Genomic DNA, 18,502 nt, shown 5'->3' with positions numbered 1-18,502 from the left:
AGAAAAGACCACAGTTAATATAATATTGCATCATAGACACCTATGAGAATACATACTACATGAAGCACGTTTTATAAAATACTCTTTATTCCAGTCTTGCAGGGGGTTGGACTACATGACCCTCGTGGTCCCTTCCAATTCTAAGATTCTATGATTCTTTTTTTCTGGTTTTTCAAGCAAGATATTCACATCCTGAGAGTTTCCAAGCTGTTTCTGGAGACAAGATGGAGTGCTCTACAGCAGAATGGCAGCACCTGACTCTTCAACTTTGGGATTGTCGGAAGAAAGACCACCCAGAATTAATCAGCTTGAGTCATGGGACTCAAAGGGGGTTGACTGGACCCCGTTTTTCAAAGCAACGTGAGCCAAAGTCGCTTCTGGGGCTCCTCTGGGATTCAGCTTCAGTTTCATATTTTTCAAGGAAGGTCCGCTTCCGTCTACACCCTGCAAGGGGGGCCTTTGTGCCCTCCACCCACTGTGGGGGCCCATGAGATGCCTGTGGGGAGCACAAAGGGAGCCCTGCCACCCCCACCTGGGCCAAGGCTTGGTCTGGCTGCGCCCTTCAGCCCCCAGGTCCTGTCTCCTTCTCTCCCCCCCGTCTCCCCCCCCCCAGGGGTTGCAGGCCGCTAAGGAGCAGGGGTGTCCCGGGCCCCTAATGGCATGCCTCCCCTGACCAGGCTGCTACTCCTCCAGGTGCAATTCAGGGCCCGGAAGCCAGGCAGCGTCACCCGCCCCAGCCGGGCCAAGTCAGCCGGCGAGCCTTGGTTCATGCGGCGGACCAGGTCCTTCTCGAAGAGCAAGGGGTGGTAGGCACCCAGCGTGCAGGCCTCATCCACAAAGTCCTGGTAGTAGTGGCACCGTGAAGACTGGCGCTGTGAGGGCAGGAACTCGTAGACATGGACCAGGTCACAGAGCGACAGCATCAGCACTGTCCCTGGAAGAGGGAGAGATGGAGGTGGGGCCGCTGCAAAGAAGGACCTGCAGGGCGGCAGAGGAGGGGGCCAGGAGGAAACTTCTTTCGCCAGGGCTGGAAAGTTGGTGCTTGATGAGTCCCCCTGAGAATGTGGAAAGTGCCTCGCACCTCATGCCCTGGAGTGACCTCAGCCGCCCCCACCCTCAGCCAGTGAGAGGAAGGAAAGCAGGGCTCAGAGGAGCTCTGAGTAAAAAGGGAGGGAGCACCCTTGGGAGACACGAGGGAGGGGAGTGCCTTCCTTACCAAGCAGCCCTGAGGAGGGGGGGTTCCGCTGGACTGCCTCGGGTGCCCCTTCCTGCACCAGCCCCCAGAGCTGCCACGGCACTCGCGGGTGCAGCAGGTGGAAGAGCTGCTGGGGCCTCTGGGAGCGCATCGCACGGAAGGGTCCGAAGATGGGGTAGTCGGGGGCCTCGAACCACTGCCGGGAGAGGGAGAAAGGGGAGTGTGGAGCAGAGCAGAGCTTCAGCTCACCCCACCCCACCATCTTTGGTGCAAAGGTCTCTGGCTCTTGATTTCCTCCTAGCTGTGAAATTCATTCTCTAAGCCAGAGGGAAATTGCAGGGAGTTCCCCTGACAGCCGCCAGAAGGCGCCAGAGGCGCTGGGTGAGGACTGCAGGGCCTGCTCCCTTCCAGGGCCTTTTCCAGCTGGCCCCGGGGGCGTGGCCCAGGCCCTTATTTGGAACAAACCTTTGGGGAAGCTGGGAAGCGTTCTGCCATTGCTTCCCAGTTCCAAGTGGTTAATGTGTTTTAAAATGTCCTCAAGCAGTCGGTGGCAATTTAAATTTGTAGTTCCTTTTTTCCTTTGTTGGGGGTGGGTGGGTGGGATGGATATTTGGTTGGGGATTAATTTTAGTATAATTGTTCTGTTTTTGTTTTCTGTTGTTTTATTGGTTCTGTATAGTTTGTCTTTTGTTTTTAAGGGGCGGGATCAGGGCTGCCTGGGAGTGGCTCCCCAGCCAACACAATGGCTGGGACAAGTTTCACGGGGGGGGGGGGGAGCACTGGGACATCCGATCTCGGTGATCATGGGCAGGAGGCGGAGTTACACTAAGACCAGACCATGTCATTACCGAGGAGGCAGGTTTAGTCATTGTTTGAAGACTATCCCTGCCTCCGGGTCTGGCCTTGACCGGATGGATACTAGAATCAGCAAGGGATACCCACATGACCTGAAGGTGTTGCTGTGTAATGCCAGGTCAATGTTGAATAAAACCACTGCCATCTACGACCTGATTGTGGATGGAGGACTTGACCTGGCATGTGTGACAGAGACCTGGTTGGAGGAAGCAGATGGGCCTGTCCTTGCCGCTGCTTGTCCACCAGGTTTCTCTTACGCACAGCAACCCAGGTCATGTGGGCGGGGAGGGGGGGTTGCAGTGATTTTTAGGAAGTCATTAGTTTGCACCAGGCGTCCTATTGGGAAGACCCAGCTTTCTGAGTGCATGTTCTGGAAGTTGGGCAATAGGGGCAGTACAGGATTCCTTTTGGTGTACCGACCTCCCGGCTGCACCAAGGATTCCCTGCCCGAGCTGCTTCAGGTCATCGCGGATGTTCTCCTGGAGATACCTAGTTTGGTTGTCCTAGGGGATTTTAACATCCATGCCGACACGACCTTACAAGGGGCCGCTCGGGACTTCGTGGAAAGCATGGCCTCCATGGGGCTGTCCCTGAATAAGTTGGGCCCAACTCATAGTCATGGACATGCCTTAGACCTGGTATTCACCTCTAGTGACGTGGGTGATCTGACACTAAGTAAAAGTGAAACCAAAGAAGTGCCATGGTCAGATCACTTCCTGGTGCAACTGGACTTCTCCACGACCCTTCCCCTCTGCAGGGAGGTGGGACCAATTCGGATGGTCCGCAGGTTAATTCTGTGTCCAGGGCAGCTGTCTACCAGCTCCACCTGGTACGCAGGCTAAGACCCTACCTGCCCGCGGACTGTCTCGCCAGAGTGGTGCATGCTCTAGTTATCTCCCGCTTGGACTACTGCAATGTGCTCTACGTGGGGCTACCTTTGAAGGTGACTCTGAAACTACAGCTAATCCAGAATGCGGCAGCTAGACTGGTGACTGGGGGCAGCCGTCGAGACCACATAACACCAGTCCTGAGAGATCTGCATTGGCTCCCAGTATGTTTCCGAGCACAATTCAAAGTGTTGGTGCTGACCTTTAAAGCCCTAAATGGCCTCGGTCCTGTATACCTGAAGGAGCGTCTCCACCCCCATCGTTCTGCCCGGACGCTGAGGTCCAGCACCGAGGGCCTTCTGGCAGTTCCCTCACTGCGAGAAGCAAAGCTACAGGGAACCAGGCAGAGGGGCTTCTCGCCCGCCCTGTGGAACGCCCTTCCAGCAGATGTCAAAGCGATAAACAACTACCTGACATTCAGAAGACATCTTAAGGCAGCCCTGTTCAGGGAAGTTTTTAATGTATGATATTTTAGTGTTTTTTGGTTTCTATGGAAGCCGCCCAGAGTGGCTGGGGAAACCTAGCCAGATGGGCGGGGTACAAATAATAAATATTATTATTATTATTATTATTATTATTATTATTATTATTATTATTATTATTTATTATCATCAAGTCCTGGGAATGTAATTCACAGAGGATGCCCCTGCCCTCCCCTGGCGCCCACGGATCTTGTCCTGCCCCAAGCACAAGGCAGAGAGAGGGTCTCACCTCCTGCAGGTCCCCTGGGAAAGGGGCTGGGTCCCAAGCAACCAAGGCTCCCTGCGCATAGAGTTGGTCATCCAGAAAGTGCTGCTCAGGAGAAGCCATCAGCTGTGGGGTAGAGGGGGGCGGATCGGGTCAGAACGGGCCTGACTCCAGGATCCCAGAAAGCTGTTCAGATGCAAGAAGAGGCGGAGAGGGGGGGGGCAGGGAGAGGTCCCCAGGGTTGCTCGCCCTTACGTGCAGCTTTGTTAGACATGTGGGTTTCTTGCCCAGAGCCCACAAATACCTGCCCAGGGATTACTGAAGCCTAGCGGGGAAGGGCAGGCTGGCAGGCAGAGGGCAGCCCCACCTTTCTCTGCACTTTCAGAGAGGCCATCCTTCCCTCTTCTATCCTCTTGTTGCTCCCCTGAGAGAAATTATCCCTTTTTCCTCTGAGCTGCTTGGCACCTACTGCTGCTCATATTGCACCCGAGTGTGTAGCGCACCCACCCTCCCACCCGCAGAGGAGCAGCATGGGGGTGACTTCTGTGGGCAAGGCCCCTTGATGCCACGTCCAAAGCCCCAGCAGTGCACAGGTGCCCCTCAGCCAGAGCACAAACTCACACTGGAGCTGGCGAAGGCAGTAACTTCAGCGCCATCACTCTTGGGTAACATTGAGACAACAGCTCTTGATCCTGCTGTGTTTACCAGTGCCACCTGCATCCTGTGCTGTCAACAACTGTTCCTTGCGAATGGTTCCCTGACTCAGGGCAGGTGTTCACTGCCGAGATGAGCGCATTATTCACCAATCTGCTGGTAAGCGGCTGAAGGTGTGTCTTTTTATGGAAGCTCTGATGATCACTGGCTGTGATTTTTGCACCTCACGGCCATTCAACTCTCACCTGAAGACACGGGCCTGAGTTCACAAAAGTTCATCTCATAATTAATAACATTTGCTCGTTTTGAAGGTGCCTCAAGCCTCTTTGTGCCAGTGGGCTTCAGCACACCCTAGAGCTGGAGGGCAGGGATTGTGGCTACAGAGCAGTCCAAAGCTCATAACCCCACACACTGCAGCCCCGCGAGGCTGCCCCCAATTGGCTCTGTCCCTTTTTCTGGCCCAAACCCATATCCACACCCTGCTGTCCTCTCCCAGCCCCCCCCTTTCCTTGCCCACCTGGGAATTCACGAGGCGGATGGTAGTTTTGGTGCCCACGTCCTGCTCATAGCCAGTAGTTGGGGCTCCGTTGAAACGCAGAACAGCATCATGGGAGTCTAAGAGGAGGAGGAATATGAGGGCCAGGGGAAGGGAGAGCAGGCGGACCCCTACCCAACCAGGACCCTTCTTAGACCTGCAGCTCCCTTCCTGGGGAGAGGGGCAGCCAGCCATGCTGGGGGGGGGGGCTGCTCAAGACATGTCCCAGGGGAACGAGATGGCCCATTTCAAGCAGACTCCCACGAAGACCAGATAATTACCCATTATTTCAGTATTGTTGTTATTTTATCACTGTGTAACTGTAAAGTATTGTTAGGAGTTTCCTCCTGAGACTTTGCCAACAGAAATGCTCTGCTAACATTTCTAGGATGTGAAATGAGCTCCTTCTGTGAGAACTCAGATGGAGTTTTACACAAAAGGCACAACCCGGGCTCCCCTGCAGGGCCCAAGGGGAGCTGAGCACCTCCTGCTGCCGCTGCCACTCTGCTGCTAAACTACTTGAAATGGAGAGGAGAGAGCCAGGAACAGGAGGTGGGATCTGAAGGGAACAACTCCTATCAATGGCTCGTAGCCACAAGGGCTCTGCTTTGCCTCCACAGTCGGAGGCAGCCGTGCAGGACTCAGGAGGAGAGACTCAGGGATCCTGTTCTCAGATCCTGTTTGGGAGCTTCCCATAACAGGCACCTGGTTGGCCTAGATGGGCCACTGACCTGCACACTCTTCTTTTGCTCTGAAACCCAACTATAGCTGGGTGACTCCCATAAACAGGAGAGGCGGGTTGCTTCATGCTCCCGAGTGCCAGGATGCATGGCGCCCTCTCCTGAAGGGCAAGGCATTACCCCCTTGCCCCCTGGAGGCTGTGCCAGAGCCACCCGCCGGGATGCCCCCCCCCCAACCAGCACTCACCAATCTCCTTGCCCAGTCCGGAGCCCAACATGGAGCCAGCAGAGCTGACGACGGCACACTTCCCCAGGGGCCCCAGCTCCTGCCTCAGGCTCCTGCGGGGCAGCAGCCCCCTCCACTCTGGGTCTGCAAAGGGCCCCTCGTCCCCCAGGAGCGTGGTCACTGCCACGCGGCTCTGAAGCTGGCACAAGAGCTCTGTCCCAGCGGCATGGGGGTTCCCTCGGCGATGCACGGCCCCCGGGGGCACCCGGTACTTATTCATGGCTTGGTAGTTCTGGAAGACTTGCTGAAGGCGGGGGCCCAGCACCCCTGAGGAGAGCTTCTTCTGCCAGGCAGCCCAGGGCAGGGGCTGCAGCTGGACAGTCGTCCTGGAGCCCTGCCAGGACCTGCCCAGCCCCTCGGCAAGGCGATGCCAGAATCTCCACAGGCCAGAGAGGAAGAAGTGCCACAGCGGAGCCTGCTGGGCAGAGGCAAGGCTGGCGGGTCCAGCACCCAGGAGCCGCTGAAGAGTCCGGTTGCTTCTGGAGTGCGGCTGGAGGCTCCGGGAGAAAGCGGCAGCTGCAGAGGTTGGGGGTCCTCCTGCCCCATGGTGAGCCAAGCGCAGCACGAGCCCCGACTGCAGGCAGAGCAAGGAGAGTGTGGCCAGGCACAGCACAGCAAAGCTCAGCCAGGCACAGCCCCGTCCCCATCGCCAGGGGGGGCGCAGGCAGCACCAGGGGTCCACGGGCCTGGGGAGAGATGGGCACAGCAAGGTGAGACACCTGGGGGTGCCATGGTTCCGTGCTTTGGCCACAGAATCAGCTGCGTGGCTGGAGTAGCCAAGTGCGTGTCAGGTCCAAAGGGCAGCCTGGCTGGAGTGGAGCAGCTCAAGGCAGACTGGCACCCCCCCTCACCCCCCCCAGCAAACAGTTTCCTGCCTCTAGAATGCAGGTCCCATGTAACTGCCCTCTTCATCCTCCAGGCATGTCAAACTGTTTTAAAAGTTACCAGAATTGTCATTACCACCATTCTCTTGTGGCAATGAGTTCCACAGGTACACACTGTGATTTTATTTGGCCTGAATGTCTGGCTAATACATTTCCCTGGGGGACCAAGAGACCCTCTCTTTCTCTCTCTCTCCACACCCTCCATCATTTCATGAACTTCTCCCTGCATTTTAAATCCCATTCCCCCCCCCAACCCAAAGAGCCCTAAACGGTGTAAGCTGTCCTCGCGGGGGACGTCCTGGATCGTTTTCCAGCTCCTTTCTGAGGGGCATCGACCAGACCTTCCTCGCTTGCTTCGGCTCCAGAGACTTGGGGAGGGGGCTGCCCTCATCCCTGAAGATGCCCTTTTCCGGGGCGAGGTCTGACCTTTCTATTTCCCATCTATAAAACGGACAAAGCTTCGAGCCCGCTAAGGCCTCAGACTCGGCGCGGCTTCTGCAAAGGGAGATTCTGCAGCAGCCGCTTCGGAGGGGAAGGGCAAGAAAGTGGGGCAGCCCCACTGCCAGCTTGGAGTCCCGGCAGCCCCTTCCTCTGCCCGAGGCTCTGGAGGCAAGCGAACAGGCGGGAGCCCGAGGGCCAGAGCGGAGCCGGAGGAAACAGCCCCCGAAGGCGCCCGACCCGGGCCGGCTCGCCCTGTCCTCTGCGCGCCGCTGCGCCCCTGGCGCCGCCGGTCTCCAGCTTGGGGACCTCCCGGCTAGAGACGCGCGGCGGGAACAACAAGCAGGCTGCGCCGCCCGCGAGGCTCCTTCCCCCCCTTGCAAGCCCCCCACCCCACCCGGGGCGCGGGCCAGAGAGCTGGCCTTCCCCAAATGGAGGGGGACCCCGCCGCCGCTCACCTTCTCCGCCACCGCATCGCCGGCTCCGGGCTCCAGCTGCAGCGGTGGGCGGAGCAAAGCATCCCCACGGAGGCCACGCGCACGGGCCCCCCGAGGCCGCCCCCCCCGCCGGGAGCCCGCCGCCGCTTCCTTTCCAAGCCGGGTTGCTGCGCTGGGCAGGGGCGGCGGTCTTTGCCCCCCCCCCGTCAGGTTTCCAAAGGGGAAAGAGCATCTCTTAGCAGCCCCGTTCCCGGCATCTTCGCCCTCCCGCCTCCGCGCCGCCTGGCTTGCTCGTGTCCACGGAGGGGAAGATGGCAGGATCCCCGGGGACGGGCTCCACGGGGAGCTGCTTTCCAGCACCAGGCCTGGCGGCCGACCAACTCTGCATGGCAAAGACGTCTGCCCACACCAACCCCGCCATGTGGGAATCCCTTGCAGACAGGTCGGGCATCCCTAGCAGCGGCCAGAGGAGGATTGACCGCCGGGAGGAGCGCAGAGGGACGAACCGCTGGCCGGGCCACGGCGGGTGCGCCGGTTTTGCAACGGCTGGCCGGCTCCCTCCCTCCTGCGCGAGCGGGCACCGTGCGCCCTTCGATCCGTGCATTTCCAGGGTGCCCTATTCTTATCACAGCGCCCACTGTGTCATTGCAGCTTACGCGTTGTCTGGATCAGGCCCAACTATTCCAGTCTCCTCACTAGGCGCTCCGGAAAGGGAAGAAGCCCCCCTAGCAGGACCGGAGAGCAGCAGCATGTCGTGCTCGGAAGCATTTTTGCCTCGGACCCCGAGGGCAGAGCATGGCTTGGAAAGGAAGGGGCTGGCAGCCATTGAACCGGGTCCCCAATGAAATTTGTGGACTCTTTTAAAGCCATGCAGGTTGGACGAACCTCCCAACCTGTCCTGACTCTCCCAACATTCGGCTTCACTGGATGTCCACAGGTCCCAGCGTTGCAGGATCCCTGGGATCCCTTCCAACCCTGCAGGGGTCCTTTACCTTTTTTTCCCCCATGGCAAAATTTGCACCATCCACCCAATTGCCTGCTTGTGATTGCAACCTGGCTTGCAGAAGAATGAATTTTGACTGGGAAACCACTGCCCATCTTGACAAGGGAAGTGTTCTGTGAAAGGGAGCCGGGAGGCCCACACTCCTCTGGGGGTTCAGGGACAGAGCTCCCTTTGAAGGCAAGGAAACAGGAACTAGTAAAAGCCACTTTGGCACCATCATTGCTGTGGGACTTGGAAGCTGATTTGCATGCGGTTGCCCACAGGTGGGGAAAGACGCTTCCCTGCCAGTAGAAAGAGAGGCAAGAGCCAGTCCACCATGGAAGAGGTGGCAAAAAGGTATAAATGCAATATATAACCAACAGAAAGCAAAAATTATTATTAATGGAGAGTTTGCTTGTATATGTGTATTAATGATAAAAAATAATAAAATTTATAAAAAAAAAGGAAGAGGTGGCAGAGGGAGGGACTGCCTATCTTTAAACTCCCCCAGACCCAGGAACAAAGAACTGAGAAGCACCTCCTAGGAGAGAGAAGGGAGGGGACTGGCAGGAATCCTGTGTGATGGGGAGAGACCCTCAAGCGGCACTCACTCCCCTGGGAAAGCAGACACAGTCTTCAGCAGACCAATGCCTGGCCAAGAGCTGCTTTGTGCTCTGCTCTGGTCAGCAGTGGCCAGGCCAGCCATTTTCAGCAGGAGAGAAGGCATTCACCTCGCTTAGAAGCCCAGGCAGCAAACGGGGTGTCTGGCTCTGCCCTCCCAAGAGCCACAGGGCAAAGTGGTTTCTGAACAAAGTGCGTGAGCTTTTCTGCAGGAAATGTCCTGCTCAGTTTAAGCTTCAAAGGAGATTTGTAAAGTGGTTTGATATGCAGAGTGCTTTTAGCTTAGGTTTTGCAACCTGGAATGCACGTTTAGAAAAATGCACATTAGGACTGAGTAGAAAGCCTCCCTTGAGTCTGCCTGTCTGATCCTAGTCACTGTTCCCCTCGTGTAATCTACAGCCCTCTGTTAGGTTTCCATAGCAGTCTGATGCAGCCCCATAAAGCAAGTCTTTTTAATCTAACTGGCTGCAGCACAAGCCCCCCAGGAGTACAAAAATAAAGCAAGCTTGGGTACCAGTGCAAGGGGAGCTCCCACAGCAGCCGTGCAAGCAGACAGGACAGGCAAAGCTCTCTGTCTTGCTCTTACGGTAAAGGCATTAACAGTGGTTAGCCAAGAGATGAGTGCCGGAACCACCCAACCACCTGCAAAGTCGACTGCCTGCCTCTTGGACGGAAGTGGTGGGTCTGTGCTGAGAGCAACATCCTCCTGGCTCTCTGGGAACCAGGCTCTTCCCTTGAGGCCAAGGGAGATGACGGGAAGATGCTCAGAGGCATTTCAGGCAAGGAGGCCTTAAGGAGCAGGATTGTTCCAAGCAGTTTTTATTTCCCACCCCTTTCCTAAAGATCCCTGGGAGGGGGGATCTGCCTTCTCACAGCTGCCACATAAGGGGGGGAATCTGTTACCTCTTCCCCAGTCAGTCATCACCAGCTCAGACTCCACCAGCACAGATGTAATGGTAGGAAATTTTGCCCCCCCCCCGCATCACTGTACCACTTTCTTGCCCATCCTCGCTTCGGAGGTTCCTTGGGAGCCCTTGCTTTCCCTCTTCTTGGGCTTCTGCCAGCCAGAAGAACTTGCTGCTTCACCCCCAACTCCAGCTCCCTTCTTGGAACAGGCAGATCCTCAGGGAGCCCCCTCCCCTTTCTCCTGTGAGGGAGCCCAGCCACATCTTCTCCGACCCTCTCAAGGTTCCCATGCCATTCTGAGAGGCCCCGCCTGCCTCCCCATTGGCATAGGTGGCCAGGGAAGGGGGAGGCCCCCCAGCACACATACGCCCCCCAGGAAGAGGCAGAAGCAGCAATTCATAACAAAATATACATTATCTCATGATAACTTACAAACTGAACGCATATAATATTACAGTGAAATTCGCTGGGTGACAACGGGAAGATGGGTCACTTCAATGCATGCTCTTCCACAATGGGTTGACCCTGCCTCCCCTGGCCTAGGCGGTCTCTGCTGGAGCCTCACCCCCAAACAAAATGGGATCCCAGCCACTGCCATCATTTCCAAGGACTCTGTGTTAACGGGCAGAAGTCTGCAGCCAGCCCTGCTCAGCTCCACCAGCCCAGAAGGCAGCACAGTAAGGGTAGCCTGAGAAGCCTCCAAGGAGCCAGTCTCTCTCACAGGGGCCCAACTTCCTCCGGCTCCAGGCCCCCCTTGGGTTCTCCTCTCGCCTCCCCTAGTGGCCGCTTCTGGCCGCGTAGCGCTGCTTCGCCTCCTGCAAGAAGTTCCGGAAGGCGGGTTCTTCGCAGCGCTCCTCCGTCACTAGGGCAGGGGACAAAAAAGCCCCTGGGTGAAGTGGGTCCCAGAACACCACCAAGGGGGAAGACCATCCCGGAGGGAACATCCCCGGCCAACCACAGTGGACTTAAAGTGAGCTTGCTACGCAGAGTCCCTCTGAGATCAAGGCCAGGGCTCATGCTGCACCAACACACCCTGAAACGGGATGCAGGCATTTTGGAGGATGCCCCCTCCCCCCACCGGTCTCTTGATTTGCCTTCCCCGCCCCCAAACCACTGACCTTTCCCAATCTCCAGAGCCCGCCTCACCTTCATGGTCAATGTCGTCAGTGTCACTCTCTTGGCCTTCCTCCGGCTCCTCTTCCCCCTCCAAAGTTCCTCGGGTCAGAATCAGTGCCGAGGGACCCGCTGCGGATTCTGCTATGGAGCCTGGAGACAAAAGCCAAGTGGCTGCCAAGCCTGTCCTGGCCCCAGACTGTGCCCCCCTCCCGCCTGCCAGGGGCCCACCTTGTCGCTCCTGCCCCCACCACAAGGCAATGGGCAAAGCTCTGTGCCAGGAAGACTCCCAGCCTGCATGCTCAAGAGGGGCTGCGCAGCCATGGCAGACAGGCAGGCGGAGGTCACAGGCATAAACAGGGAGAGGCTGGCTGGGAATCCAGGGAGGAGGAGACAGCAGCAGCCTAATCCAACAGGTGCAGCGTGGGGCTCCCCAGCTGATCAGCTGAGGAAAGCAGTCAGCCAGGGTACAGAGCAATGGCTCAAGGGATGGGGGAAAGGTTGGCACTGCCAGCAGCCTCCTCCCTGCTTGAAGGCAAGAGCCAGTTGTGGCCCCCAAGCAGCCTCTCTAGGTCTCCGCAGCCCCACCCCCTTGGCCTTGACTCACCTGGGGCGGCCGCACTGCTCTCCATCGCAAGGGGGCCCAGGTCTCTCTGCAGACGTTGCAGCTGCTCCTGCTGCCGCTGGCTCTCCACCTGCTCCTGCAAGCAAGGAAAGGGAAGGAAGCAATTCCTGCTGGTCCTCCAGCACAGGCGGGGCCCTGCCTGCCTGCCTGCCTGCCTTCTCCAGCAGAGCTCCAGTTGGCACCTGTGGGGCTCCAGCCTGCCGCCTCCCAGCATGCCCTGGTGGTGCCCAGAGCGCACCTGTGCAGCTCCTAAAGCATCTGCTGCCGCCACCCGCAGCAAAGCTGGTGAGAAGTCAGAGCCCTGCAGGGCCAACAGCAGCTCTGAGTTCTTCAGGTCGGAAGCTGAATGTGTGTGTCCCTCAGAGCTGAGAGAGAGTGGAAGGAGAAACCACCCAGGACTCCAGTATCTACAAAGATGTACATTTATGTGCTCACATGTACAGAAGGCAGCACACTAAACCCTGAGTGCCAATGGCTGCTCTGAGTTCTTCTGGCAAGGGAGCAGCAGCCTCCTCTGGCCACTTGGGAGGGCAATTGGGAGCCCCCAACATGCTGGCAGGAGGGGCTCCCTGACCTCTGGTAAGATGGAAGTGCCCACCTCGAGGCCAAAGGAGGACTTACACGAGCAGAAGGAGCTTCTCTAGCCACATTGTCCAGCCTGGACCCTGAGGTCCTTCTCAGTCGTGGCGCCCACCCTGTGGAACGCCCTCCCGTCAGATGTCAAGGAGATGAAGAAGAACTACACATCTTTAGAAGACATCTAAAGGCAGCCCTGTATTGGGAAGTTTTTAATGTTTGAGGGTTTGTTGTGTTTTTAATATTTTGATGGGAACCGCCCAGAGAGGCTGGGGCAACCCAGTCAGATGGGTGGGGTACACATAATAAAATGATGATGATGATGATGTGTGGGGGGGGAGCCTTTCCCATGTGCCTGACTGGGGGCAGGGGAAGCGCCAGCAGAGGGCAGAGCGGCAACGCGCCACGTGCATCTGGAGGCAGACTCACCATTTTCTTCCTTAGGCGCTCATACTCTGGGCGGTATTCTCTGGAGGGAGAAGAAGAGAAATGGGTTTCAGCTGTTTATTCTTGGCTCCCAGGCAACCCTTGTAGAGACTAGGAGGGCCCCTCACAGCAAGGACCACAGCCCAGACCTCCAGTCACTGGCCCAAGGGCAGGGCTGGAAGAGACTTCCCCCAGGGCCTCATGTCTCCCCATAGAGCAGCAGAGGGGATCTTGCCCCCTCAAAGGCCCCCTGTTCTGGTCACCCTATGCTGCATCTAGAGGGATCCCCAAATGGATTTGCAGGAAGCCTTGGAGTTAATGCAAGCTCATCTGGACCATTGTTCTGCAGCAGAGCAGGATGGCAGAAGCCTCACAGAGAAGGGGAGAGAGAAAGGCTTTCATCCCTCTCTTGTAATGCTGCAACTTGGGGGCATCCAATGAAGCTGCAAGTCAGAAGACTCAGGACACACAAAAGGAAGGACTTCCTGACACAGCATGCAGTTCAGCTCTGGAACTCCCTCCTGCAGGAGGCAGTGATGGCCCCCAATTCGAATGGCTCCTTCCACAGGCAGAGGGAGGATGCCTCTAGGCGCCAGTTGCTGAGAAAAGCAGGTGTGCCGAGGGCTCCTGTTGGCCTCCGGATCTGCTTCCAGGCATCTAGTTGGCACTGTGAGAAATGGACAAGGACTAGGTGGGTCCCCTTACACAAGGGGACACTCTCACCTCTCATACTCATCGACAGCTTTGGAGAGGAGTTCGAAAAATTCATCCAGCCCTGACCCCTGGACAGCAGAAACACCAACCACCTGCAAGAGAAAGTCCTTCGTTTCAAACAGGGTTTGTGCGGAGCGTGGGAATTGAGTGCAGGAGAGGGGCTTGCAAACACCTTCCTCTGCTCCAGTGGAGCATCAGCACCAGAACATTGCCTAGCCCCCCTCCCCGAGGGACAGGAGCGATGGGCACAAGCTCCTTTTCCATAAGAGGTGGCACAAGGCCATCCAGCGGGAGGGGGGCGCACCTGAACTCTCAGGCCTCCCTGGACCAAGTCCTTCAAGCATCCACAATAGTCTGTCCAGATGAAACAGCACTGGGTATCCGGTATACTCAGGGTTTGGGGGGGGGGGTTGCAGAGGAAGGTACCCCTCCCTCCTTGGAGCGGCTTCCCTGAAAGTTGGACGGAGTGAAGGTGGGAAACAAATGCCAACTTCATGCAGTTTCAGGAGTGTGCCTCATTCACCATCCACACCTGGATGGGGGTGGGTGGGGGGAACCGTGCCCACCTTGAGCGAGTGGTAGAACTCGTCCAGCACCAGGCTGAGGGAGCGAGTCAAGTTGCTGACATAGGTGGTCTCCTGGCTGAGGGCGTCCTGGAAGGCTTCAAAGTCTTGCATCCACTCCACAGCAAAGCTGTGGTCGATGATGTCTGTCTGCGTCAGGAAGGCAGAGAGCGAGTGAGGGTGGCAGGGGGCACAGGTGGGCAGATGCTCCGCAATGGGGCAAGGACCACAGGCCCCACACCATGACGGCTGCTTCTCTTGGCCATGGCAGGCCAGGCCAGGCCAAGAGGCAGCGGCAGCTCCTCCTGCCCCCCCCCCACCATGAGACAAGGGCCAGCTAAGCAAGTGAAGGCTGTGGTCACACCCAGAGTGCAAGCTCCACCCTGGAAAGACGCAATTGCACAGCAAAGTTTCATCAGCAAAAGGGACAGCAGCCCTTCAAGGCACCTGAAGAGCCTTCCATGCCTGCTCGCCCACCCCTGATCCTCGCAACCTTCCATTCTTTATGGGGGTCAAGCTGCCTTCCTTCCTCTCTGGAAGTGGCAGGCTCTGCTCCAAGGAAGAAGAAGAAGAAGAAGAGTTTGGATTTGATATCCCGCCTTTCACTCCCCTTCAGTAGTCTCAAAGCGGCTAACAATCTCCTTTCCCTTCCTCCCCCACAACAAACACTCTGTGAGGTGAGTGGGGCTGAGAGACTTCACAGAAGTGTGACTGGCCCAAGGTCACCCAGCAGCTGCATGTGGAGGAGCGGAGACGCGAACCCGGTTACCCAGATTACATGACTACCGCTCTTAACCACTACACCACACTGGCTCTCAGTGGCATCTTCCTGCTGGCTGAACATTCCTTTTGTCACCCTCTTCTTTGCCGCCCTCACCCAAACACTGCCAAAACAGCTTCTGCTCTCAGATTCAAGTACTTCTGTGCAGCTGTTTGCATTATCTGCATTTCTGTTCGACTGATCACTTTAGGACAGGAGTGGCCTCAACAGCACACAATGCCCATCTCCTACCAGGAGTCCTTCATTTTGTCATGGAGGCCATGGCTGAAGAAGCCAAACCACTGCAAATAACATCTGCGGGACCAGCTTCCAACATCCCACTGTCTACCCGTGCTCTGATCTTCTCTCTCTCGCACTGGAATTGTTTGCGACCCTGCCTTTTGTAAGGCTTCCTGCAGAAACTCCCACCCAACTCAGCTCTTTTCCCTGTCAGTGTATTGGGCCATGGAATTCTCCTGACTAGCATTTCTCTGAGCATATTAAAATCAACTTCCTTAAATGCGGCAAATCTCTTTAGCTACACCCCCTTAAGCTTTCCGTAGAGGCCTGAATTCCAGCACACCCTGCATGACCACTGTCTGCCGTCGTTCCTGCCCCAAGTTCCCACTGCTTTAAAGCCACTGAACAATTTTTCCCTGTAGGCTGGACTAATTGCCAAGGTCAGTCAATCTCCTCATCTCTTCCTCCACCTTTTGAAAATGCAAGTTGTCCACAAGGCAGGCCAGGAATTGGGTGGGGGAATCCATGCTCTGTGGAGTACGTCTCCCAAAAGATCCCAGGGTGTGCTGAAGTTCCCCAAAACTGCCAGTTCCTGCTTCCCTGAGGCATATGTAACTTGTTTCAGGAAAGCATCATCCAGATGGTCTTGTTGGTTCAAGTCTTAGACTGGATTTTGGCATTCCGCTCACCTTGTTCATGGCCACGATAAATGGGAGCTTCGTCTTGTACAGGATACTGAGAAGAAAACAACAGCAGCATGATCAGGGATACAGAGATTGCCATTTTCGATCTGGGGTTGCCACAAAGACATTTCGCTTAGAAACTCATGACTGAAAGAGCAGGCAGTTTGTGTGCTTTCCTAGAGAAGGCCTAAGAGCAGCAGAGGCAGCTTCTTGCTCAAGGTTCAAGGAAGAAGCCAAGAAGCCACCAGAAGAGGGGCTAACAATTCCACCTCCCGGGAATGAGGGAGTCGTCTCTGAGCCTTTTCAGCAGCTACTGAGAGAACAACCCTTTTCCCAAACAAAGAACAATCAGAGAGATGCTCTCCAATAATGGGTAAGCCATTATTAATTGCAGAACAGATAAATAACACTATGGAGAGAATCCTCCTCTTACCTGCAGGCGTAAAGCATGTTAGACATGAACGTGACAGGGCTGGTGCTGCGTGACGTGTCCATCACATAAACCACCACGGATGGGAAGGAGGAAGCCTAAATGGGTACATCAAAGGGGGGGAGCATTAGCCCAACAGGGCAACCTGCCCCCAGGCACCTCCTGCAAAGGAGGCCAGCTGAGCAGAAGGTCCTCACCAGAGCTTCAGTGATGATGGTGCCGGAAGCAGACCAGGTGAACACCTCAATCTGCCCAGGAGTGTCAATCAGGACGTACCTGCAAGGGGAAGAATTTGTTCTCTCTCACACACAGGCCACGTTCAAATCACTTTCTCCAAAACAAGCTCACCCACTAATCAGCTAACACCTGGAAGATGGGGTTTAATCGTGCACTGGTTGCACAATCCTGTTCACATCAGGGAACAGGATCCCACAGCCCAGGCAGCAAAATTTAATCTTCACTCATCAGCTCCTGAATGGAGATTAAAGATCAGAGTGAGATCAGCACAAAATTGGGGTCTCTTTTAAACTCCCGATTTTTTTCTTTAATTGTTTTGGAATTATTTTCACTTCTAAGATTAATTATGGTTTGCCTTGAATGTCTCACACTAAGTTAGAAAAGTGGAATGACCATCGTGAATACATGCACAATAATGTGACACAGTTCACCCCTTTGTTCTGCTGAAGGTGAGGCTGCATATGCACCTCCCTTCAAGAGGAACTTCCATCACCCCCCTCCCCAGGTGACAGAAGGGGCTTCCCACTGACTCACTGAGATGTTGCCTGTCGTTTCTCAATGAACTTCATCACCTAGTCAGAAAGAGAAAGATGATTTATAGGTAGAAACAGAGAATTAGAGTTTGCAGTTAAGTTCATGATACACAAAAAACCATGATATCATCAGCATCAGAAGTACAGAATTACCATTATGTGATTAAATTGTTAACTGGGATATAAACAACAACAAATTTATTTGTACTCCGCCTTCCCCGGCTGGAGCCGAGCAGCTAACATCATAAAACTAAGACAGTATACAAAGAACATAAGAACAGGCAACCTATTAATTAAAATACACCTTAAAATTAGTTCAGATACAAATTTGCTCTGAGCCTTAGTACTGATAATAATATGTGGCCCTCTGATGTGGCCCAGAATGTCAAATGCTCATCATTGCTGGCAAATTCTCCAAGTGAGGATGTTTGGCACCTACAAACTCAAGCTAAATGCAGTACCATTCAGTGAAATTCACCAGAAATTACGTACCTGGTCAAATCTTGTTGCAAAAAGGTTCAGAGAAGTCACAATACCGCCGTTGGGGCCCAGCCCATACCTGGTGCACATTCAGGAAAGGTTGGTAGAAATCTGAAAGTCACCTCAGACAGCGTATTCCCTTCCCCTTCCTCTACCCCAGATAGAGACTCAGGCCATTTAAAGCAAAGGTGTCACATAAAACCACATTTGTAGAGATCGCCAACGTCAGCAGCAACAGCTCAAGAGACACACTGGCAATTTCACCAGATGCACAAACACCCTGCCCAGCCTTACTACATCCTTTCAACATTGGTTTTCTCCACCCATTGCAGTGTGCAAAGTCCAGCAATCACCCTCTAGCCCAGGGGTCGACAACCTAAGACCCGGGGGCCGAATGCGGCCCAATGGCCTTATCAATCTGGCCCACGGACGGTCCAGGAATCAGCGTGTTTTTACATGAGTAGAATGTGTCCTTTTATTTCAAATGTCTCTCTGGGTCATTTGTGGGGCATAGAAATTCGTTCATTTCCCCCCTTCAAAATATAGTCCGCCGCCGCCCCCCCAAGGTCTGAGGGCCAGTGTCTCCCAGTCCCCCCTCCCCCGCTTTGCCCGGGTAAGGATACTGCTTCATGACCTCCTTGTACTTCACGGTGTCTCGTATGTCTTTGGGGAAAAGGAGAGGGGGAGAAATGAAGCCCCCCGGCCAGGAGAGCCCCGTCCCGCCGCCCCCCCCCCGGCCCCGGCCCCGGCCCCGCACTCACCGATGTTGGCCGGGAAGGGCAGCTCGTGCACGGCGGGGTCCAGGTTGATGACGTAGGGCGGGCAGCCCCGGCTGTGCAGGTGCGCCGTCAGCCGCTGCGGGAGGAGAGGAGCGCCGGCGTCAAGCCCCAGGGGAGCCCCCCCGCCCCCCCCCGGCCCGCCCTCCCTCCCTCGCTCCCCGCCCCGCCGCTCACCTGCACCAGCGCCGTCTTGCCCGAGCCGGCCATGCCCAGCACCAGCACGCAGACCGGCGGGGGTCCCTCGGCCCAGCTCGCCGCCGCCGCCGCCGCCGCCGCCATGTCGCCTCGCGGTCGCC

At 56.0% G+C, this 18,502-nt stretch overlaps 2 protein-coding genes across 2 annotated transcripts; both read right to left on the bottom strand.

Moving 5' to 3' along the window:
• Positions 1-259: 259 nt before the first annotated feature.
• Positions 260-7,647, bottom strand: LOC309529996 (beta-galactoside alpha-2,6-sialyltransferase 1-like). Its single transcript, XM_082218451.1, has 6 exons — positions 7,560-7,647; positions 5,741-6,465; positions 4,796-4,893; positions 3,649-3,750; positions 1,217-1,391; positions 260-934 (listed from the first exon to the last, which is right to left on the bottom strand). The coding sequence occupies exons 1-6, from the start codon at positions 7,619-7,621 to the stop codon at positions 627-629; spliced, it is 1,470 nt and encodes a 489-aa protein (XP_082074577.1). The 5' UTR covers positions 7,622-7,647; the 3' UTR covers positions 260-626.
• Positions 7,648-10,442: 2,795 nt separating this feature from the next.
• Positions 10,443-18,496, bottom strand: GPN1 (GPN-loop GTPase 1). Its single transcript, XM_082218456.1, has 14 exons — positions 18,381-18,496; positions 18,189-18,282; positions 18,051-18,090; positions 17,440-17,506; positions 16,949-16,986; positions 16,375-16,453; positions 16,181-16,275; positions 15,754-15,799; positions 14,068-14,214; positions 13,511-13,593; positions 12,791-12,830; positions 11,768-11,861; positions 11,194-11,313; positions 10,443-10,909 (listed from the first exon to the last, which is right to left on the bottom strand). Exons 1-14 carry the CDS (start codon positions 18,483-18,485, stop codon positions 10,824-10,826), a joined length of 1,134 nt encoding a protein of 377 aa, XP_082074582.1. The 5' UTR covers positions 18,486-18,496; the 3' UTR covers positions 10,443-10,823.
• Positions 18,497-18,502: the final 6 nt, after the last annotated feature.

The sequence above is a fragment of the Podarcis vaucheri genome, assembly GCF_965113315.1.
Source record: "Podarcis vaucheri genome assembly, chromosome: 3".
Classification (NCBI taxonomy): Eukaryota; Metazoa; Chordata; class Lepidosauria; order Squamata; family Lacertidae; genus Podarcis; species Podarcis vaucheri.
The sequence above is the reverse complement of the archived record's forward strand: the minus strand, read 5'-3'. Positions and strand labels throughout refer to the sequence as shown.